This window comes from Pongo abelii, chromosome 1, assembly GCF_028885655.2.
Source record: "Pongo abelii isolate AG06213 chromosome 1, NHGRI_mPonAbe1-v2.0_pri, whole genome shotgun sequence".
NCBI classification, from domain to species: Eukaryota; Metazoa; Chordata; class Mammalia; order Primates; family Hominidae; genus Pongo; species Pongo abelii.
Window position 1 is genome coordinate 48,662,018 of NC_071985.2, and position 23,140 is coordinate 48,685,157.

General features: G+C 47.1%; 1 protein-coding gene across 2 annotated transcripts; it reads right to left on the minus strand.

Moving 5' to 3' along the window:
• Positions 1–15,273: 15,273 nt before the first annotated feature.
• Positions 15,274–18,459, minus strand: GPR25 (G protein-coupled receptor 25). 2 transcript variants are annotated; one of them, XM_002809640.5, is made up of 2 exons: positions 18,174–18,459; positions 15,274–17,127 (listed from the first exon to the last, which is right to left on the minus strand). In XM_002809640.5, exon 2 carries the CDS (start codon positions 17,071–17,073, stop codon positions 15,988–15,990), a length of 1,086 nt encoding a protein of 361 aa, XP_002809686.1. In that variant the 5' UTR covers positions 17,074–17,127; positions 18,174–18,459; the 3' UTR covers positions 15,274–15,987. The 2 variants fall into 2 exon arrangements, with proteins under 2 accessions (XP_002809686.1, XP_054379492.1); XM_054523517.1 differs by having other exon boundaries at positions 15,274–17,255; positions 18,174–18,212.
• Between the last annotated feature and the right edge of the window lie 4,681 nt (positions 18,460–23,140).

Genomic DNA, 23,140 nt, shown 5'->3' on the forward strand with positions numbered 1-23,140 from the left:
CCGGGTGCCTGTAGTCCCAGCTACTCAGGAGGCTGAGGCACGAGAATCGCTTGAACCCATGCAGCAGAGGTTGCAGTGAGCCGAGATCACTCCATTGCACTCCAGCCTGGGTGACAGAGCGAGACTCTTACTCAATTAAAAACACACACACACAACAAACAACAAACAAAAGTAAGGCAACTCCATGTGGTTGTCCAGGTTGTGCACCATACTAAGAGGGAAGGTTCACCGTTCTCCACACACCTTGCCCTATGTTTGGTCAGAGCTGTATCTGCCTAGAGAGGGTGGCTTTTTCTAATCTGTACAAAGGCATTATATGAGGTAAGATGACTAAGAGCCTTGTGGGCTAGGTGAGGATTCAAAATTTTTATACTCAAGTTGAAGAGAAGCTACTTGAATTAATCAGCACTCTCTGAGAAACAGAACCAGTAAGATGTGTATGTATAGATAGCTATATCTAGAGAGAGAGAATGCAAGAGAGAGATTGATTGATTTTAAGGAACTGGCTCATTGGATTGTGAAAGCTGGCCCGTCCAGAATCTGCAGGATAGACTCTCAGTCTGGAGACCCAGGAAAGAGCTGGAGTTCAAGTTCAAAGGCAACCTGCTGGCAGGATTCATTCTTGCTCCAGGGAGATCAGACTTTGTTCCAACCAGGCCTTCCACAGATTGGAGGGTAATCTGCTTTACTCAAAGTCTATTAATTTCAATGTTAATCTCATCTAAAAAAAGACACACACACACACACACACACACACACACACAAAACAACAAAACACCTTCTAGAAACATCTGAAAAAATGTTTAACCAAATATCTGGGCACTGGGCTTAGCCAAGTTGACATGCAAAATTAACCATCACACTGCTGAAAAACGTTGACCCAGGAGATGAACTGGGCAAACTGACCTTTAGAAGATGAGTGGCATGTGAGTGGTTGGAGTGGGGAGAAAGCATAGGCAGGCAGGAGTGCAGGCGAGGGCGATGGCACCTAGACTCCTGTTGTGGCAGTGGGGAGAGAGTGGGTGAAAGGCAGAGGGAAGAGGTCAAGGGCCTCAGAAGCAGGCACCATGGAGGCACAAACCAGAGTCCTCAATGGAAACTGAGTGTTCAGCCCATGCAGGGGAAGGAAGGAGGTGCAATTTGGAAAAGGTCGCTAAGCCCCCATCGGCGATCTCTCCTTCCCACTTTGGGTGAAGGGGCAAGCATTCGCCGTCAGATGGGGTTTTCTGGGAAGTAGAAGGGAAGTGGGGAAAAACTTTGAGTTCTTGCTAGGCAGGAGAAAGGGAAGCAGAGTTGGATGTCCTTAGCTGAGCTTCTAAAAGCTGCATGGTAGCTGGGCAGCTGCTCACACCCTGAAGCATCATCCTCTCCCATACGCAGTAGAGGGACTCACTCAGCCCTCTCCCTGCCCGGAGGGAGCTATCCTGGTCCAGTTTCGCAATCCTCAGGCCCTCTGGCCAGGCAGAGGAAGAGGGGGAAGAGGCTCAACTTCCCCACTCTCCCTTTCCCCCCACCCTTGCTCCAGGGGCCGGATGAGGAGAGGGAGGCGTGCCTGGACCCAGACAGTGCCCTGTCAATGCCCTCGGTGAGAAGCTCTCAGGAAACCCCAGAATGACTCGGGCCTAGGCCTCGCTTCCTCTCCTGACCGCATCCTGCAGCTCACAGCCAGAGGCAGGTGCAGAAGGGGCACTGTCCTCTATTGGCCTCGGCCTCTGTGGACCAGATCCCTCTCCACTGATCGGGTGCAGGCTGGGCTGCAAGCGGGTGAGTAGCTATGCGAAACGCATACAGCTGACTTAGGAGGTCCAGCCAGGGGGACTCACTCAGCTGCTTCAAAGTGCTTCAAAGGAAGAAAAACCCCCAAATGGGTCCAGGATACTGAATCTAGAGAGCTGCTTGGAGGACAGGAGCAAGCCCATCACTGGGGCTCAGACTCTTGAGTTGCATGAGATGGGAAAGGAGCCTGCTCCCCAGAGACATACCGGCATCCTCCTGGCCAGCAATCCTGGGCTGGTTTCTCAATGTTCCCAGGTCCTCTCCAGGGAGTTAGGGTCCTCTTCCTACTCTCCCCGCCTCCTCTCTTTCTTCACTTTTTTTTTCCTTTGTTCTCTCTCTTTCCTCCTCCCCCTTCCTCTACAGCTCTTCTATCCTGGCCACCTGGGCTCCCAGAAGATTTCAGGGACCACAGGACAGTGACCTCGCGCTGCCCATGGAGAGCACTGGCCCCTGACACACTTTCCCCAACCTCTGCCATTCTTGTAACTCGCTCTCCCGGGCGGGACCCCCAGGGGGCGACAGTTGCCAGAAGTCCGCTCTTCTGTGTGCCCTGGAGGAAGAAAACCTAAGGGTGAAAGTGCTGGGGGGTAGAGAGCAGGGAGTGGGGTGGCCTGGAGGCGCTAATTTAACCTGGAACCCCCTGCTTTCTGTGGCCCTGCTTGGGGAGACTTGGACCCCTGCTTTGGGGAGAACAAAACCTGGCCCCTCTCTCACCGCAAGCCCAAGCCCCCTGCAGCATCCCTGGTCCAGTAAGCCCTAATGCCCGGGCCTCTGTGGCCATTCTCCATTCTCTCGCTCTTTTTTTTTTTTTTTTTTTTTTTTCTGAGACGGAGTCTCGCTCTGTCGCCAGGCTGGAGTGCAGTGGCGCGATCTCGGCTCACTACAACCTCCACCTCCCGGGTTCAAGATCAAAACTCGCCACTGTCCTCCTCAGTTTCTCTTGGAAAGCCCAGTTCTGTTTGCAATCAGATGGCACACAGTAAAGATACTTTGTTGCCAGTCCATGCTTCCTTCCCGACAGGCGGTGGTGTGTGGGGTCGGGAATTTCCAGGTCTCAGCTGGGCTGCACCTCAGGAAGCCTGAAATACTGGCAGGAGGTGAAGATACTGTGACAGGGGTCTGAGGGCTGGATGATTATTACCCCTCTGTCAAAACACAAAATTACAACAAATGTAGTTAAATGATGTAATTGGCTTTTATTTGTGATTTATGAAGCTGGGTAGCATTTTTCTCTAAAAACTGAGAAAAAGTGCTCCAATGAGCTGAGCAGAGGAGGTTGGCTTTACAGGCAGAAAAGGGCTGAAGAAAGCTGAATCAGAACAAAAAGCAACCAGTTAGCATCAGGTAACTTCAGTTAACTTTCTTTGTAAGGGTTAAAGCAGAGGGGACTTCTTATCATGCTGGCTAAAATTGGCCTATCTGGGGATTTGGCTATTATCTTTCTCTCTCTCCTGTTTTCTTGGAAGGTCAGATAAACAACTTAGTTTCAGTTTGGTGACATGAAACTTTAGCATAAGTGACACCATTTTGGTTTGTTCTGTTGAGCCTAGAGCAGGAGGTCAGTCCAAATCAATGACCTCCAGTAAATTTTATTTAATACCACTAATAACAGTTGCATTTTTCAAAGACCTTGGGCTGGAGATGCCCTCTAAAATAGCACCTGACAGGCTAGGCACAGTGGCTCACACCTGTAATCCCAGCACTTTGGGAGGCCAAGGCGAGCAGATCACCTGAGGTCAGGAGTTCGAGACCAGCCTGGCCAACATGGTGAAACCTCGTCTCTACTAAAAATACAAAAATTAGCCAGGCGTGGTGGCCAGCGCCTGTAATCCCAGCTACTCAGGAGGCTGAGGCACAAGAATCACTGAACCTGGGAGGCGGAGGTTGCAGTGAGCCCAAGATTGTGCCACTGCACTCCAGCCTGGGGAACAGAGCAAGACTCCATCTAAAAATAAAAATAAAAATAAATAAATAAATAAATAGCACCTGACCCATTTGGGGCTTTTTATCAATTTACCCTGTGAATGTTAAGTGCGTGGCTCAGGTACATAATTTGGGGGAAACTTTTTAAATATGTGTTTTGTAGTCAGATCGCCTCAGTTTCTTCATCTGTAAAATGGGCATGAGAGGACCCACTCACGTGACTGTGGTGAGGATAATGAAATCATGCAGATAAAATGCTTTTGAGCATTGTGCTTTGCACATAGTAAGCACCCAATAAAATGGCAGGGTGTTTTAAAGATGTTTTCCACATTATCTTTTTTTTTTTTTTAAGTTTTTCCTCTTCCTCACACCCAATCCCCAGGAAAAACAAGATAGTATTTACTCATGATAATTACAAATTAAATGGTCCAAACCTGTTTACTGGTGACCAAGTTCCACTTCCTGTGGTTTAACAACTTGAGGCTTCAAAAGGCCAATCTCCCCCTGTGATCAGGCCTGGGCCTATGGCCTTGGCATGGGTTACATAAAAACAAATTAGTACCTTATACCTTTGCCTTGTCTTAAAATACTCAAAGAGATAAGAAAGGAGTGTGTTTTTGAAGAAAGGAGGGTTTTAATTGAGGTCAGATGCTGTCTAAATCCATTGAAATGGTCCATAAACCCAGCTACGTGTGACCTCCTCCCCATCTCTCCTCAGAGCTCTGCCCCCAACCCACACTCGTCCACACCCCTCTGCAATTGGTTCATTTAGGTCAATGCAGTTTCATTCGTTTGTTCAAAAATGTGTGCACCAAAGTGTTGTAGGTACTGTCATAGCTCTGTGGGCTCGGGCAGTGGTGAGACAGGGCTCAGTAGGAAAGTCAGTTTTATGGAATGAACTCCCATTTACCCATCACCTACATTTAGTATATTTAGTAAAGATTAACATTTCCCTATATTATTTTTTCTTTTTTATAGTTTTTTTTTCTTTATTACCTTTCATTTTTCTTTCTTTTTTTTTTTTTTTTTTTTGAGACAGGATCTGGCTCTGTTGCCCAGGCTAGAGTAGAGTGGCACGATCTCAGCTCACTTCAACCTCTGCGTCCCAGGCTCAAGCCATCCTCCCACCTCAGCCTCCTGAGTAGATAGGACCACAGGCATGCGCCACCATGCCTGGCTAATTTTTATATTTTTTGTAGAGATAGGATCTCACTTTGTTGCCCAGGCTGGTCTCGAACTTCCGAGCTCAAGCAATCCATTTGCCTCAGCCTCCCAAAGTGCTGGGATTACAGGTGTGAGCCACTGCACTGGGACTATTTTTTTCTTTAGTGAAATATCTTAAAGAAAATCCCAGGCATGGTGACATATGACTAATAAATGTTTCAGAATGTATCTCTGAAAATAATTGGACATTTTTCTTATATAATCGCTTGACCATTATCACAATCACTTCTTAATCTCACCTAATACCAAGTTATATTCCAAGTTCCCCAGTTGTCCTCATACTGTCTTTTAAAGTTGGTTAGCCCGGGAACAGTGGCTCACACCTGTAATCCCAGCACTTTGGGAGGCCTGGGCTGGCCTCCCTGCTTGAGCTCAGACTTCAAGACCAGCCTGGGCAATATGGAGAAACACTGTCTCTACGAAAAATACAAAACTTAGCCGGGTGTGGTAGCACACTCCTATAATTCCAGTTACCTGGGAGACTGAGGTGGGAGGATCACCTGAGCCCAGGGAGGTTGAGGTTACCGTGAGCTGAGATCCCACCACTGCACTCCAGCCTGGGTAACAGAGTGAGGCCCTGTCTCAAAAAAATAAAATAAAATTTTGGTTTGTTTGTATCTAGATCCAGTAAGATCTACACATGGCATTTGCCTCTTTTAATCTGGTATTGCTCCCTGCCCCGCAACCCCCAACTTTTAAAATCATGTCAGTGACTTGTTTAAAGAAATCGGGTCAGTTGTCTCATGAAATGTCCTAAATTCTGTTTTATCTGTCTGTGTCCTCAAGTTGTCATTTAACTCCTCCTAACCCCTATATTTCCTAAAACATGGAAATTAGCACCAAAGGCTTGCAAACATTCAGGATTATCATTTTCTGGCAAGTACCTCACAGGTGGTGCTGGGTGCTTCATCCTGCTCCTACTCTGAAGCATGTCATGTCTGTTTGTCCTCTTTTAGCAATGCTAAGTAGATCAGTGGGTTCAGATGGTGACAGCCTGCCCCCTCATCATCATCGTGCGTTTTCCGCCTTCTCACTGGGAAAGAATCTGTGGGGCGACATGTTGACATCTTGCAATAGTCCAGCTCCCCAGAAGCCTCTCACCCAATGGTTTTAGCAGTCGTTGATGATTTTTGCCTGAATCAATTATTTTATTAGAGGTTGCAAAAGGCGATTTGCTATTTCTACTAAAATGAGTTTTACTGTTAAAAAGCAATAAACTTCATAAAATGTGATTAATCACCTTCTTACTGATCTAGCTTCCAAATTCAGCTTGTGATATAAGAAAATCCCATAAAGACACCCGTATTGATTTATTACATATTAAAAACAACTTCCCTGTTAGTACCGCATTCTGGAGAGCCCTCTGCCAACTCTGCTCTGCTGTCTTCCTTAGACCGTAACCTCTGAGAATGCATAAAGTATTTGTGCACATATCTCTCTTGGTACAGGACCACATAGAATCAGGCTCTTACATGTCACAAAGTGTGTATTAAGTGGGCTGAGAAGTGTATTTTACTCGCATAAGTGCTGTCAGTTATTTCTCTTTCTTTGGTCTCCTATTGATGGGCTTGTTCATAGTAATGGATGGGTTTTTTAAATTGTTTTGCCTGATTGTTTGATCTGATTATTTGATTTTTAATTGATGATAGTCTACTTCTAGCCTTTTGATGGGTCCATTTTATTAAATGTTAAAAAATAATTTTAAGCAATAAACTAGACAAGTCTCTAGAGAACAGGTTTAGGCCTACAGTCATAGGATTTGGGGATCTTAGGGCTGAGAGGGATCAGAGAGGTCTCCTTATCCAACCCCCACCCAGTGCTGGGGCCTTGTCTGTAGATAGCACCACTACAAAACTATCGCTGTGGATTAAGCACACAGCCTCACTCATTTCAGAGACCACTCTGGGCTCTGGCAGGAAATTCCCAGACAGAGAGACAAAGTGTCCTGGGTCTCCTCACAGTCTTTCACTGTGGGGACACACTGACCAACTGATCTCCAAAAATCAAAGATATACAAAAGCAGCCGATTCACAGCATGGAATTCTTTGTATGGTTTTTAATTTCAAGAAAAAGAGATAGGAAAGGAAAAATAACATTTTACCTAAAACAAAAGATCCACACAAGCCCACATTTTCCATTTCTTTTTTGGTTGGGATGGAGACAAATTACTCGTGGTTGCTCTGCAGGAGAGCTGGGAGTCTCTTTCATTTCTTTTTTTTTTTCTTCCTTTTTTTTTTTTTTTTTTGAGACGGAGGCTGTCTCTGTCACCCAGGCTGGAGTGCAGTGGCACGATCTCGGCTCACGGCAACCTCCACCTCCTGGGTTCCAGCAATTCTCCTGTCTCAGCCTCCTGAGTAGCTGGGACTACAGTCGCACACCACCACACCTGGCTAATTTTTGTATTTTTAATAGAGACAAGGTTTCACCATATTGGTCAGGCTGGTCTCAAACTCCTGACCTTGTGATCTGCCCGCCTCAGCCTCCCAAAGTGCTGGGATTACAGGGGTAAGCCACCACGCCTGGCCGTCTTTTTCATTTCTGTAGCCCCACAGTCTTGCATCCTACCTGGCACGGTAGTAATGCAAAATGAAAGTTTCTTGAATCATTGAATTTAAGAAGAGAAATCCAGCCGGGTGCAGTGACTCACACCTGTAATCTTAGCACTTTGGGAGGCCAAGGCAGGCGGATCACCTGAGGTCAGGAGTTTGAGACCAGCCTGGCCAACACAGTGAAACCCCGACTCTACTAAAAATACAAAAAATTAGCCAGGCGTGGTGGCAGGCGGCTATAATCCCAGCTTCTCAGGAGGCTGAGGCAGGAGAATTGCTTGAACCTGGGAGGCAGAGGTTGCAGTTAGCTAAGATCGCGCCACCACACTCCAGCCTGGGCAACAGAGTGAGACGCAGTCTCAAAAAAAAAAAAAAAAAAAAAAAGGGAAGAGAAATCCACAACCATGGTAGAATTCGATTTTACTCTTAAAATTATAGCAAATATAGAATGCTTAATATGTGCCAGATAGTCATAGTCAACACATTTCACCCTCTCACAAACTCTGTGACTTAAGAAGTATCATCCCCTCCTCCTGTGATCTGAGGAGGATTCCGAGGGGAAAAGTAAGTGAATAACATACCCAAGATCTCAAAGACAGTGAGGAGCAGAGCTGGAACTTAAACCTAGCTAGTGGCACTGAAGTTTGTGCCCTGAACGCCTATATATGGTTACTAACAAGCACTTAACACTCATTAGTATGCTCTTTTTTTTTTTTTTTTTTTTTTTTTTTTTTGAGACGGAGTCTCGCTCTGTTGCCCAGGCTGGAGTACAGTGGCGCGATCTCAGCTCACTGCAAACTCCACCTCCTGGGTTCACACCATTCTCCTGCCTCAGCCTCCCGAGTAGCTGGGACTACAGGCGCCTGCCACCATACCCGGCTAATTTTTTGTATTTTTTTAGTAGAGACGGGGTTTTACCATGTTAGCCTGGATGGTCTCGATCTCCTGACCTTGTGATCTGTCCGCCTCAGCCTCCCAAAGTGCTGGGATTACAGGCATGAGCCACTGCGCCCGGCCTAGAGTGCTCTATTTCTTTTCAAAATGCATTTCCCACAAGTCCACAGCTACTGCTTTTGAGGAGGTTTCAATCTTTTGAAGGAGAACATAACAGGTGACAGAATCACACAGGGTGGTGAAGGGGAAGAACCCAAAAGAGGGTGATGGATGCAGGGGAATTTTTTCAGTTTGAAACAGACATTCAAAATTGTCCCAAATTAGATAGAAATGATGTTTGTTATGGTATATTTATAAAAGCAGAGGCTCCTGAGCAACATAAATGTCTAATCACGGAAGAATGGTTAGTTATACTGTGGGCTATACACTGAATGACACCTTTAAAAATGAAAACTATGAAATCTATATAGTGGCACAGGAAAATGTTTATAATATGTTCTGAAAAAGAATAAAGCTGGACACGACACGATCACAGCAATGTAAAATGTGACCATGTGGAGAAGGGTTAAGAGGATGGGCAAAAATGAAAATTATTGCAATTAGGGTGCAGGACCTTGAGTCAGTTCACTTTTAATATTATATTTCCTCTCTTTATGATAATAATAATTTTAGAAATTGAAAGCTGAGAAGGCTCAACATGGTGGCTTACACCTGTAATCCCAGCACTTTGGGAGGCCAAGATGGGAGGATAGCTTGAGCCCCGGAGTTTGAGATCAGCCTGGGCAAGATGGACAGACCCCATCTCTACAAAACAAATTTTTAAATAATTAGCCAGGAGTGATGGTGTGTGTGCCTGTGGTCCCAGCTACTTGGGCTGAGGCGGGAGGATGGCTAAGCCTGGGATTTCGAGGCTGCAGTGAGCTATGATTGTGCCACTGCACTCCAGCCTGGGCAACAAAGCAAGACCCCATTTCTTAGAAAAAGAAAAGAAAAGAAAAAGAAACCTAGGAAGATTTGGGACAATTGGCTATATAAAGAAGAAGACTTTGCCTACAAAGAAACGGAATTCAGAGTGCCCTGTGACCTTCCTTATCCTGCCACTCTGTGTTCGTGGGACCCAGAATAAGAGCAGCCTATGGCACAACCTGCTTGCTTTAGGTTGTTCAGAAGCAGAGATGATGAATAGAAAGAAATGGTCGCATGCACAGTGCGAAGACAGTCATTTTCAGAGCAGGGTAGCAATTAATCACCCCTTGTCTAGCACATCTCCCTGAGGCAAACCACGGTCTCCACCCAGACACTGGCAGCTGTTGTCTGAGGTCCATCGAAGCCCATCGAAGCTCATCGAAGCCCAGCCCGTCTTTCCCCAGCTCTCTCACTCACTGCTGGGACTACCAGGCAACCCTGGGGTTGGTGGGTTTCTCCCCAGTCCTGCCCCTAGCACCCCTGGGAAGAGCCCCATTTCTCTCTCAATCCGATGCCCCAACAATTTACTGTCCATGTCCATAGGACAGGGATTCTGATTTTTTGAGAACAGAAGCGGGGTAATTTCCATGCTGGGCAACAGCCTTGACTCTGGCACACTTGATTTAGTACCAATTAGTGAGAAAGAGGGTTAGCGGGCACTAGAAAACTGGTGGAAGATGGAAGGTGGGTTGAGCTGTGTCCCAGGAAGCCACAATTTTCAGCCCTGCCCTGCGTGTGTGATCCTGGCAAGTCAACTGAGCTCTTGGAGTTCTAACTCTCCTATCTAAAATGGGGATAATAATACAGGTTCTTTAGGCAAGATACTTTGGGCAAGTTATATAAACTCTCCAGAACTCATTTTTTTAATCTGTAGAATAGAAACAATAATATTATATACCCCATAAAGTTATTGTGAGGATTAATATTATATAAATATATATATACATAAAGTACGAACTTCAGCTCAGAGCCTCTCAGCTGCGCTCGGTAAATATTAGCTATTATCTTGACACCTACTTCAGAGGGATACTGTAATGAGATATTATGTGTAAAAGGTTTTTGTCTTTGAAATAATATAACAAGATAGTAAATATTTTCTTTTTAAGTTGGGCAGACACCAAACTGACAAAATTTTTTTGTTTTGTCTTTTTTCTTTTTCAGGCAGAGTTTTGCTCTTGTTGCCCAGGCTGAGTGCAGTGGTGTGATCTCAGCTCACTGCAACCTCCGCCTCCCCGTCTCAAGCAATTCTCCTGCCTCAGCCTCCCAAGTAGCTGGGATTACAGGCGCCCGACACCACGCCCTGCTAATTTTTTTGTATTTTTAGTAGAGTCAGGGTTTCACCATGTCGGCCAGGCTGATCTTGTACTCCTGGTATCAGGTGATCTGCCCGCCTTGGCCTCCCAAAGTGCTGGGATTACAGGCATGAGCCACTGCACCTGGCCATTTTTAATTTTTTTAGAGACAGAGTCTCACTATAATGCCCAGACCAGTCTCGAACTGCTGGGCTCAAGCGATCTTCCCACCTCGGCCTCCCAAAGTGTTAGGATTACAGATGTGAGCTACCATGCCCAGGCTGCTTTTTAAAAATTTGCAGCTGGGTGTGGTGGCTCATGCCTGTAATCCCAACACTTTGGGAAACCGAGGTGGGCGGATCACTTGAGCTCAGGAGTTGGAGACCATCCTGGCCAACATGGTGAAACTCTGTCTCTACTAAAAATACAAAAATTAGCTGGACATGGTGGCGCGTGCCTGTAATCCCAGCTACTTGGAAGGCTGAGGTAGGAGAATCACTTGAACCCAGGAGGCGGAGGTTGAAGTGAGCTGAGATCGCGTCACTGCACTCCAGCCTGGGCGACAGAGTGAGACTCTGTCTCAAAAAAAAAAATTTTTTTTTCAATATGCTACACAGGTATAAGTGGTGATTATTACCTTAAGTGACTCCCATCTCTGGCCCTCAGTCTCCTCGTTCTCAGAATGGACAAAATGAGCTTTTGTCCTTAAAGCACTGTGATGGATGTAAATATGAATCTCAGGCAGTGCCCACTTTCATGGAAGATGTACTTACACACTCAATAAATACTTTTTGATTTTCATGATGATGAAGAGGAGGGGTGATTTCACATCATTGCTTTCTCCTTTCCTCTCATATCCCAAGCATTTCCCGGTCTTTTCATCATTTGCCCCTTTTGACTGAGGCTGGGGGTGATGGGATAAGTATGTCTTGTGGCCACTCGGCCCAGGTGGGACAGGGAGTTAGACCCAGTAAGCTCTAACAAGCAAGACGTACTCACAAGTGTCCAGAGTCCTCACTCTGCCTTCAGAGTGGTGTGGGGCTGAGTCATATCACCAAGTGCCACCCCTGGAGCTCTGCCATTCTGCTGAACTCCCCAAATCACTCATCAACCCAAGTGCCCTAGGTTCCCACACTTGCCCCAAGAAAGCACCCAAGGGGTTGAGAGAGGTGAGGAGGAAGCCCAGAATTAGTCACAAGAAGCAAATCAGAATCACACACAGCCAGTGTGCCCAGCCTTAGCCTAGATGCTGACCTTTTGAAAACCCAGAGTGGCTCCACCCCGTCTCCTCTCCATGGCTACAAGGATGGGGAGGGGGTAGCCCGGCCTGGAACAAGCTAATCCTGAGGGTGTGTTGTCTAAAACTCCTGCAGTATGTTTGTCTAAAACACCACAGCTTACAAAGTACTTTCAAGATTATTTCCTTTGATCTGTGAGGCAGCCTGAGGAGACATTATCATCTTCATCCTTTAGATGAAGAAAGTGAGGCTCAAGAAAGCTAAGCGAGGTGGCCAAGGACAGGCAGCTTGTTACTGAGCTCCAGTGCTTTGGTAGCTTCGCTGTTATTTGTTAACTGCCCTTTAAAAGAAGCTTATAGGGGCCAGGCATGGTGGCTCACGCCTGTAATCTCAGCACTTTGGGTGGCTAAGGCGGGTGGATCATCTAAGGTCAGGAGTTCAAGACCAGCCTGGCCAACATGGTGAAACCCCGTCTCTACTAAAAATATTTAAAAATTGTCGGGAGCCTGTAATCCCAGCTACTTGGGAGGCTGAGGCAGGAGAATTGTTTGAACCAGGGAAGAGGAGGTTGCAGTGAGCCAAGATCCCATCATTGTACTCCAGCCTGGGTGACAGAACATGACTCTGTCTAAAAAAAAAAAAAAAAAAAGAAGCTTATAAACCGAGGCACAGTGGTTCATACCTGTAATCCTAGCAAACCTTGGGAGGCCAAGGTTGGGGGATCGCTTGAGGCCAGGAGGTGGAGGCTGCAGTGAGCTATGTTTGCACGGGAAGACTCTGTGTCTTTAAAAAAAAAAAAAAAAAAAAAACTCATAGAACATTTAAAAGTAAAGAAATGGAGGGGAAAAACGATCTAAAATCCACTTACTCTAATACAATCATACACAATCATTATCATTAATGATTATTGTATTTCTTCCTAGCCTTTTTTTGCAAGTCCTTTAATAAACCATAGCTGTTATACATAAAATGCAATAGCCTTCCTTTTACTCTTCACATTCTATGACATCATTTCATATCATGACATGGTCCTGATGATCATTCATTCAACAGGTAGTTAGTGAGTGCCTGAGATGTGCAGGCATGTTCCAGGCACTGGGAACACAGCCTTGAACCAACAGACAAAACTGTCTGCATGCATGGAGCTCGCATCCTGACAGGAAAGACAAGCAAGAAGCAATGAAATAAATCGACAGCATTCCATTAGTTAGAACCTAGAGAAAAGAGATATACCTATAGTGTTCAAAACTTGAGCTATGAGAAATAAAAGAGCAAAAGATCATTTTTATCAAAAGGACTATGAAGCATGTTATGTTTTACTTAACAAAACCAGTGCTAACCATTTTACATCCTCCAGACTTGAAGTGTGTGGGTGTGCTACAGATACAATTTTACCTTTTTTTCCCTTTTAAGTTATCGTCAACATTTTTCAATCTCTCTTTAAAGAACATCTTAAATTTGCATAATAGTCATTCATCTTAATAAAAACATTACACTATTGTTGGACATTAAAGTTGTTTCCTTTCAGGTTTAACTCTTTAAAAACTTCTATAACTCAGCCGCCGGGTGCACTGCCTCACACCTGTAGTCCCAGCACTTCGGGAGGCCGAGGCAGGTGGATCACGAGGTCAAGAGATTGAGACCATTCTGGCTAACATGGTGAAACCCCGTCTCTACTAAAAATACAAAAAGTTAGCTGGGCGTGGTGGTGCACACCTGTATTCCCAGCTACTTGGGAGGCTGAGGCAGGAGAATCGCTTGAACCCAGGAGGTGGAGGTTGCAGTGAGCCGAGATCGCACCACTGCACTCCAGTCTGGGTGACAGAGCAAGACTCCGCCTCAAAAAAACAAAAAACAAAAACAAAACAAAAAAACTTCTATAACTCAGTGCAGAATCATTTAAATTCAGTACGGTTGCATTAGAAGAGAGTGGCAGAAGCAAAACTACAGGGTCGAAGGGTATAAACATTTTAAATAAACAGGATATGAAAAGTTCTAAAGCTCTTGACAAAGATTGACAATTGCTTTCTAAAGGAATCTACTCCCACCAGCCACATATGCGGGAATGCTCGTTTAACCAGTTCCTCGATGAATCTGAGCCTCATCTTCCCCAGTGGGAGATGGGAGCTCACTGATCCTCTTTCATTTTTGTCTGAATTGAAGGGAAAATTTCCAAAGGACACATGGTAGATCGATTCTGTGGTCTACTCAAAGGGTGGAAACTGTCTCCGCATTGCAGAGTTCCACAGCAGGAGGGGAATGCTGAGTTTCAATAGCTACTGCAGGAGGGGAGACGAAAACCCACCAGGGCACGGAGAAGCCTTCTTTCTTCCTGTCTGTTTTCAGGGAACTCAACTAGTCAGTAAGTCAGAAGCAGCAACTTGGCAGGGGTGGAAGTGGGGGCTCAGTCCCAATAGCCTAGAAAAGTTCCTCTTCTGTACTCTGAGATCTTGTCACACACAAACCCAGATGACAGTCAGCTTCCCTGCCCTGAAAATTCTGGGGTCTCAGCCCCATGAAAAAATAATTTCTTGCCTTGGAGAGCAATAGTGAGGATAGGAAGGGCCAAGACTTAACTGAACTCTCAAACACCGAAGTGCCTGAAATGTGTCCTGCTGGCAGAGGTGACCTCACAGGCTGCAAGGCTTGCCTCTCTTGGAGTATATGGGAGGAACATGCAGAGATGCACTTTTTGGCAGGCTGACCTAGGAGAGCCGTTGTTCAATCCAGCAGCTCCAAATGCTGAAGAGAATACAGGGGTATTTGATGGCGGGATGGGATGGATAGCCTGCGACTGAATGCCAGGCTTCAGACCCAACCTAGCACTGAGGTGCTGATTTGCGTGCACACCCACCCGTTCCCCCAAAGCTTGCAACATCAAGACTGGCCTGTGGGGATCTGGCTAGGATGTGCACTGACTGAAATGTCTTTAGGCCAAATCCTCTTAAATCAAAAGTATAAACAGTGAATTTCCAAACCCTACAGAAACCTCAAAGGAGAAATGACAGAGTCAGAAAATGGCTAATCCCCAAAGTTTGTACTGGAAGGTCTGAAAAAAGATAGGAAAAAAAAAGCGGGGGAGGCCTGGTATATATTTGAAAATCCAAAACGACACATCTTCTCTTGGAAGTGACACTCAGCTGGCAGATGCCCTTATATAAACATATTTTCTTTCGGTAATTTTCAAAATGTGAAATGTCCTTAAAAATAAGAACAAATGATTTGCTTCCTCCTGTGAGATTACTGCACCTGCAGAGTGCAGCCAGCTCTCATGCTCCCAGACACCACCCCAAATCCTCATCATCCTGAGATCAACCTCAACTACTGTGTTGAGTTTTGTCTCACCCAGTGTACGACCCGCCTCCTGATATGCATTTCACTCCCACTGCTCAAGCAAAGACGGTTGTCAAGACAGGGCTAGCAAGAGTGTTTATTGAGAAAGATGAATTCACAGAGAAGATTTTGAGGTTCCTGGCTGAGTGATGGAGACCTCAAAAAACGCCTGGTGAGCGATTTCAGGACCTTCTGTCCAGAGGGAAAGACCAGTACAACTTCCAGGTGAGTCCTGCCGCTTCACGAGGAGAAGTGTCACCAGATTCAACACCAGGCTTTTGTGAGTGAGAAGGGCAGGGGGTCTGACTTGGAGAAGGTATTTCTCTGAAAGCAAAGGCTATTGTGGGAGACGGGAGAAAGCACAGCCAGAAATCAGAATGGCATTTTGGGGGTCTGGGTTAGATATTCTGGTGGGTTCTCTTCCCGATGGGACAGAGAAGGAAACCCACTTCCCTTCTGTCTACTTGGTGAATCTGCGTGTCTCCGAGTTGCTGTCTGCTCCATCTCATAGCACCTATCTTGGACCGGACAAAATTAGCTCAGGTACCCTGCAGGCTGAGAGGGAACAGCTAGTCACAGGAGCCTGGTTTAGGAGAGTTTAATTGCTCTGAGGTTCCGGGGAAGCTGATGGAGGAGACCCTGGGAGTCGAGGCAGCGCGCGAGGAAATGCGATGCCGGCCGGAGCAGCTTGCTGCCGCCAGAACACGCGCGTCTGGGGAGCTCAGTCCCCTCCGGGACCTCTCGCCTCCTCTCGGTGCTCCGCTGCCGCCCACCTCCAGCGGCCCGGGGCAGCTACCAGGAGGCCGAGGCAGTGTTCGCGGCCTGGGCCCGGCAACGGAACACGGAACTGTCGTCCCTGGAGAGCGAAGAGGCCGAGCTGATCCTTCGCGCCAGGCGGCCGGTGCGCCTGCAGGCCCCGTCCAGCGCCCGGGCTCGGAATGAGCGGTCCAGCAGGAGGTAGATGAGCGGGTTGGCGCAGCTGTTGACGAAGGCCAGGCAGGTGGCAATGGTGAGGCCCCAGCGCAATGCCAGCAGCAGGGGGCACGGCAGCGGCAGCGCCCCCAGACGCGCCAGGTGGAAGACGGCCCGCAGGGCGCTGAAGGGCAGCCAGGAGCCCACAAACGTGCTCTCGATGGCGAAGATGATGCGCAGCGAGTTCCTCCGGGCCCGACCCACGTGCGGCGGCCGGCGCAGGCGGCGCGAGATGCGGCAGTAACAGAAGAGGGTGACGACCAGGGGCAGCACGAAGGTCAGCAGCAGCAGCAGCAAGCTGAGGCCCTGGAAGGCGTGGGAGGGCTCCTCGCCGCACTGGCTGTCCTGGCCCCCAGGCAGGGGCTGCAACCCCCGGTAGACCAGGGAGGGCAGGCCGGCCAGCAGCGCCACGGCCCAGACGCCGCAGCACGAGGCCAGCGCGCAGCGCGGGGTGCGCAGAGGCCTGGCCTCGAGCAGCTTCACCACGGCCAGGTAGCGGTCCACGCTCATGCCCGCCAGCAGCAGCGCGCCCGCGCAGCGCGTGCCCGCCAGCGCGAAGCTGCTGAGCTTGCAGAGGCCCTCGCCGAACGGCCAGCGGCCGCCTAGCGCCGCCGCCGCGGCCCACAGCGGCAGCGTGAGCACGAAGCCCAGGTCAGCTGCCGCCAGGTGCAGCACGAAGGTGTCCACCAGCCGCCGCGGGCCGCGCCGCCCGGCCAGGAGCCACACCACGAAGGCGTTGCCCAGCAGGCCCACGGAGAAGGCCGCCAGGTAGAGCGCGGGGATGTAGACGTAGCCGTAGGGCAGGTCCCCGGCCGGACACAGCTCCAGCTCCTCCAGGCCGTCCAACCCCGAGTAGTCCCAGGGCGCGGACCCCGGGCTGGGGCTCCAGGGCTCTGTGGGGGCCATGCCTGGCTATGAGGCCTGCGCGGGGTGCAGCCCTGGGCTCAGGCGGCAGCAGCTCTGGGCAGGAGGGGATTTGCTCTTCACGCCCGTGCCCTGCACCTCCCTTCCTGCCACCCTAGCCCGAGGCAAATGGGTGGGCAGGAAAGAGGGGAGGGAGGAGGGGATGAGGTGGGAGGGGCAGGCTCCTGTGAGAAAGATGGTGGCCTCCGATTTGGGGCTGACCCGAGGGGTAAGGGCAGGGACAGGCAAAAGGGGCTTCACATCTAAGTCTTGGGAGGAAAAGTCCTCAGGGCTGGGAGACCTGCCCGGCCTCCCAGTAGGAGCGTGGCCCATTCCTCTCTTAGTTGCTCAGTTTCTTTGTTCGTGAAATCGGGATACTTGCCCCACTGTCTCAGGGTCGTGTTGCAAGAGGTGGTGGGTGCCCGAGAGCCCTAATCTCTTCTCAGCCTCCACCTCACCCCTTCCCACCTGCACCCACCAGCTGCTGTTTTCTCTGTTTTAGAGGTGAGAAGACAGCCCCGGGATTTTATGAGTATGGGGCCTAAGGCACGCCCCACCCCAAATCCACCTCTTCCCTAGGAAAGAGTCCACTGCCGGGACACAGCAGATCTGGGTGGGTGGGGGAGCCCGCCCTGGGCACTTAAGCAGTTGTTAGCGTCCTGAGATGTGGGGCTCATGTCTTCACCCTATGAGTGGCTTCTCTGACCCAGTCGGGTCCTCATGAAGCCACGCGAAAGGGTTTTAAGGCAGCGAGGAAGGGGTGTAGTCAGATCATCCTGCTGGAAAGGGGTGAAACCTGGGATTCACATCTGCCTCTTCCCTGTCTTCTCCTATCCTAAAAAACCTATCAAGCCAGACACAGATGTAAGCTTAGTTCAAAAGATGACACCTAATGAAACACCAGATTAGTTGTCCTAAATTATGAGTCAGGAGCTTGGAGGCAGCAAGATCCCTTGTGAACTGAGAAACTGAGAGTAAGGGGAGGATTCATAAAGACGAGGGAGAATGAAGTCTGACCCTGAGGGAGCAGTGGGACCTAAGGAGGAGAGGATGGGTGAGGGAAAGCTTGCTCTTTCTCCTGAAGGAGGCATGCAGCCACTTACATCTGAATTCTTCTTAGCAGATATCCCTTCCACAAGATATTGTGGTGGAACTGATGATGTAACAGTGCCCTCTGAGTCTGACCCCAGTGTTCCCAGGAATGAGTGGCTGATGTGCTGGGCAACCTGGTGTGGAAAATTTGAGGTGGATTATCAATTTTGTTCGATTCAGACTTGTTAACAATGAACTCCTCCATGAAGCGGGCACTGTTCCAGGCACTGCAAGAGATGCCATTCTTGGCCTTCGCAGTTTGTTGCATAGGCAGGAGAGATGGTTACATAAGCAGAAACTTATGTAACCTTATGCAGGGGCCAAATTGTAGTAAATGTTAAAAACCAAGCCCTCTTAGGGTTTAGTGGAGGGGGAGTGATTATTTTTGATGGGAGGGCTGAATCAGAAAAGGCCTTCTAGGAGATGACACTTGAGATCAGTCCCAGGAAGGAGCTGAAAGTCAAATAAGAGCAGCAGAAAAGAGAAGAAAGGGTGAGACTCGGAGGAGGGAGTAAAGGGAACAAGTATACCAAAATGAGTAGGAATGTGAGCTTTTCAGGGGACAAGCAGTCTGCCAGAGCCCAGGGTAGGAAGGCGGGGGCAGGAGATGAAGCAGGAAAGGATCATGGAGGGATTTGGATTTCAATCTGTAGGTCATGGGGAGCCAGGAGGCATCAATCTGTGTTTTGAAAAGATCGCTGGCAGAACTATGGAGAAGGGAGAGTCTCAAGCCAGGGAGACCCCATAGTAGGTTGTTAATTATTTGTGTCTGAAATAGATCATGAGCAGTGGGGACAGAAATGGGAGGATATATTCAAGAGATAATTGTAACATCATAGGTCTCACAAAGAGGAGTCAAAGATAAGCCTGGGGTTTCTCTGCTTAGCGACTATATGGACGCTGTCCCCTTAACTGCCAAGAACACAGAGAGGCGCGTGTGTGTATATGTTCAGTTTGATGTTGGTTTGAAGTGGCGTCATGAAATAATTTATCATCTAAACCAGGATGTTTCTGAGAGTGAAAGGGGCACTATCAGAATTAACCTGGGCCGTAAACCAGGACTATTTTGGGCAAACTGGGACATAAGGTCACCCTCGCTCAGGTTCCCTCTGGCACACGGAGATCCCTAGGAAGGATTTGGAAAATGGTCTTAGAGGCTGGGTGCGGTGGCTCACATCTAATCCCAGCACTTTGGGAGGCCAAGGTGGGCAGATCACTTCAGGTCAGGAGCTCGAGACCAGCCTGGCCAACATGGTGAAACCCCGTCTCTACTAAAAATACAAAAATTAGCCGGGCACGGTGGCACACGCAAGTCCCAGCTACTCAGGAGGCTGAGGTGGGAGAATCGCTTGAACCCAGGAGGCAAAGGTTGCAGTGAGCTGAGATCAAGCCACTGCACTCCAGCCTGGGTGAAAGAGAGAGACTCCATCTCAAGAAGAAAATGGTCCTAGAGCTCACAGAAGGTTGGGTATGCAGTGTTTAGGCTGCTCCTGTCAAGAATTTCTCCCACACCAATTACAAGATGGGCAGAGAAGAGAAGAGGCTAGGGAATGAATGGTCTGGACCTTCCCTTCACTGGCATTTCAGCCTCCGGGCTTGGTTTTCCCCTGAAGACCCACCCCAGAGCCGCTTTTCTAATGTCTGAGCATGTGGTTGCTGGTGAGCGGTGCCCACATCCGGGGTGGAGTAGGGGGCTGCAGCCTCCTCCCCTAGAAGGCTAGCAGGGGCAGTGCTTGCCTGCCAGAGCCCAGAGACCATCAGAGACAGACCCAGTGTTGCTGGACTTCACCCCCTCGGGCACACCTCAGTCTGGGGGCTCAGAGAGTGTGAGTGATCCTGAAAGCTAGAGATGAACAGCAGAGAAGCTACCAGGTGAAAACAAAGAATGGGGCAAGCAGACCAAGAGGGGAATATAGGAAGGGGGTTGAGGGGAAGTAGAAGTAGGTTGTTTATTTTAAAAATCACAGAGCTACTTGCTTCCTGGGCCATCATCTCATACCCAAGGGAAGTCTGTGGCCCAGAGCATATGCTGAATTTTCTCTGCTGAGGCCTGGGTGCTGTCCGTGGGCCTTACTGAACTTGTCTGGATGGGAAGAAGCAGCAAAGGTCAGAGTCAGGGACACTGCCTTAGGCCTGGTCTCCCGGGGTGCCCAGCCCGGTTTCAGTGACCAAGGCCAACTTCACAAGACCGCTCTTTCACCCTTCAGGAGGACTCCCCACAGGATTACACACAAGTCACCTAATAGAAACACTCACCCTTACAGGCTGGGAATCCCGGCCATGCTCTCTAACAGGTGTGGACAAAGCAGAAGCAGTCTTCCCTCTTCCTCCATCCCACCCCTGGGAGCCTTCTCTGACCTCCATCCCTAATAGGACTTCCTCTCTCTGCACTGCTGGAGCCAGGGCAACTGTTACGTGGCTCTGTCTTGCCTTGCCCATGGGATTATGAACTTCTCAGGGCGAGGGGGAGCTTCTTTCTGCTCATCAGGGTGATTAGCACAAGCCTGAAAACAGAGGAGATACTTTAAATAAATATCCAATGCTTCGGGCTAAATTGTTTTCGAGAGTAGGTTTATTTCTGCCCCTTTACAGGTTATATTTAAGTTCTTATAATTTATTTTTTCCAATTTTAATTTTTCTGTACAAAGAATCTTAACATTTTAAGTAAATTGTATTTGCCTTTTTATTTTTAATCATAAAAGCCATCTAATCACATTACAGAATAAAGAAGAAGTAGTCATCTTGGACCTGCTACCGCTACACAACCAAACTTAGCCAGTGAAGGACATTTTCAAAAGTATTCATTTATAATCTCATGATTTTTAGATTTTCTATTTTTAAATATTCCATTTCAGATATTCTTCACATTTTTTACACAGGTGTTTCAAAATCATATCTGTAATTAGAGTGTACACAGTATTCTCAATTAATATCATATAAATCCACGAGTCTATGTTGCTTAATTTTCTAAACCCTTAAATATGGATATTTAGGATGTTTCTAGTATTTTTAACTGTTATAGAAATTTGTAATGAATAATTGCACTTATGACTTTTTTCTTTTATACTGTTTTTATAACATAAATGTTCTTGTATTTGTTATAAATACATATAAGTATGTATTTATATACATATAAATATGTACAAATATAACATATTTATATAAATATGTATAAATATAACATTTATTTATATAAATATGTTATAAAACACGTTATAAATACAAATTTTGTAACAAAGGCTATGAAAATTTTTATTGCTTGATACAAATGTTTACAGTAATTAGCAGTTTAGAATGTCACTGGCATTGTATGAGAGTATAAGGTTCAACACAGTCTTCTTAGAGATGTTCATTAGTAACATATATTTTCCATTGTAATAGGCAGTGAGGTAAAATGGTACCTCATTTCAATTTGCACTTGTTTATAAATAAGATGGAAAATCTATTTATTTCCTAAGTGAACCATTCTAATCATGTCCTTCACACATTTATTATAATCTTTGTATTTCTTATTAATTTGTACAAACTATATATGTAGGATGAATCATGATTTATTCCACTTGATTCAAATATTTTTCCAAATTCTTTTCTTAGCTATTATTTATTTTAGTTTTACATTTTCATATAGTCAAATTTGTTGCTATTAGCAATTTCAGAGTTTAGAATGTTACTTTCTCTTTGACAATGTAAGAAGATTCAGTCTGTCATTAAAAAATAATTTTCGTTAATATTTTAAAGTTTGCCTAGTGTGTAATCGATGTTTTCATATTTCTATCCAGCTTTCCTAACATCATTAAATTTAAAATATATATATTTTAAAACCTTGCTCTGTGTTGTGATATAAAATTTATTATATGCATTTCTTTTTTTTTTATTATATGCATTTCTTCTTCTTTTTTTTTTTTTTTTTTTTTTTACAGACAGGGGCTTGCTCTGTTGCCCAGGCTGCAGTGTAGCCCAGTGCGATCATAGCTCACTGCAGCCTCGAATTCTTCAGCTCAGGCAATCCTCCTGCATCAGCCTCCTGAGAAGCTGGGACTACAGGTGCACAGCACCATGCCTGGCTAATGTTATTTTTTACTTTTTGTAGAGATACAGTTTCACTATATTGCCCAGGCTGATCTCAAATTCCTGGCTTCAAGCGATCCTCTCACCTTGGCCTCCCAAAATGCTGGGATTACAAGTGTGAGCCACTGTGCCCGGCCAATATCAATTTCTTATATGTCATTTTGTCTGTTTCTGATCAGTGAACATGCAGATCAGGTTATTAGTGGTCAGAGTCCAGGTTAAATGTCAGCTTTATAACTTGATAGCTGTGTGATCTTGGGCTCCAGTTTCCACATCTTAAAATAGGCATGATAGTATCTACCCGATAGGGGTGTTGTGAAGATCAAATAAGGCACCCTTTGTGGAAGGTGCTGCCCATGCTGGGTTGGAGCTCATGGGCTCACTCCGTTCCCTGGCTGGCAGCATTGTGAAGAATGGCTCTAGTTTCTGGTGGTCCTGCTGCTAGACTCAGCTGCTTGCGCTGCTTCTCCTACCCTCCAGGTCACGGTGCTTTCTTTCCTGGGTGGTAAGTAAATGTTTTGGGGATTGGATTGGGAATCTATAAAGAGAGACTCCCAAGATTTGACTCTTCAAGATTTGACCACCACAGTGTCTGGTGCCTGGTATTATCCTAATGGTGATTTCTACAAGGTGACAGTCTGGATGCTGCAGAGAAACTGCTGACAGGACTGAAGCACAGACAGGTGGCCTTATGCCAAGTCAGTTGCGGTTGACGGAGAGGTTAACAGTAACTTGAGTCCTGAGTGTGAGGAAAATCTTGCAAAGCCACATCTCCTTGTTTTTACAACCTCTCTCGATAAACATTGAACTGGGAATGGGGAGTCCTCTATTTTATTCACTATTACTGACTGGCTACCAAGATGAGGTTTCCCATAGACCGCATAGCCCTGAGGCCGTGTGTGTGTGTGTG

Excerpts from the sequence above, each read along its gene's own strand:
- GPR25 (XM_002809640.5), bottom strand. The coding sequence starts at position 17,073 with ATGGCCCCCACAGAGCCCTGGAGCCCCAGCCCGGGGTCCGCGCCCTGG.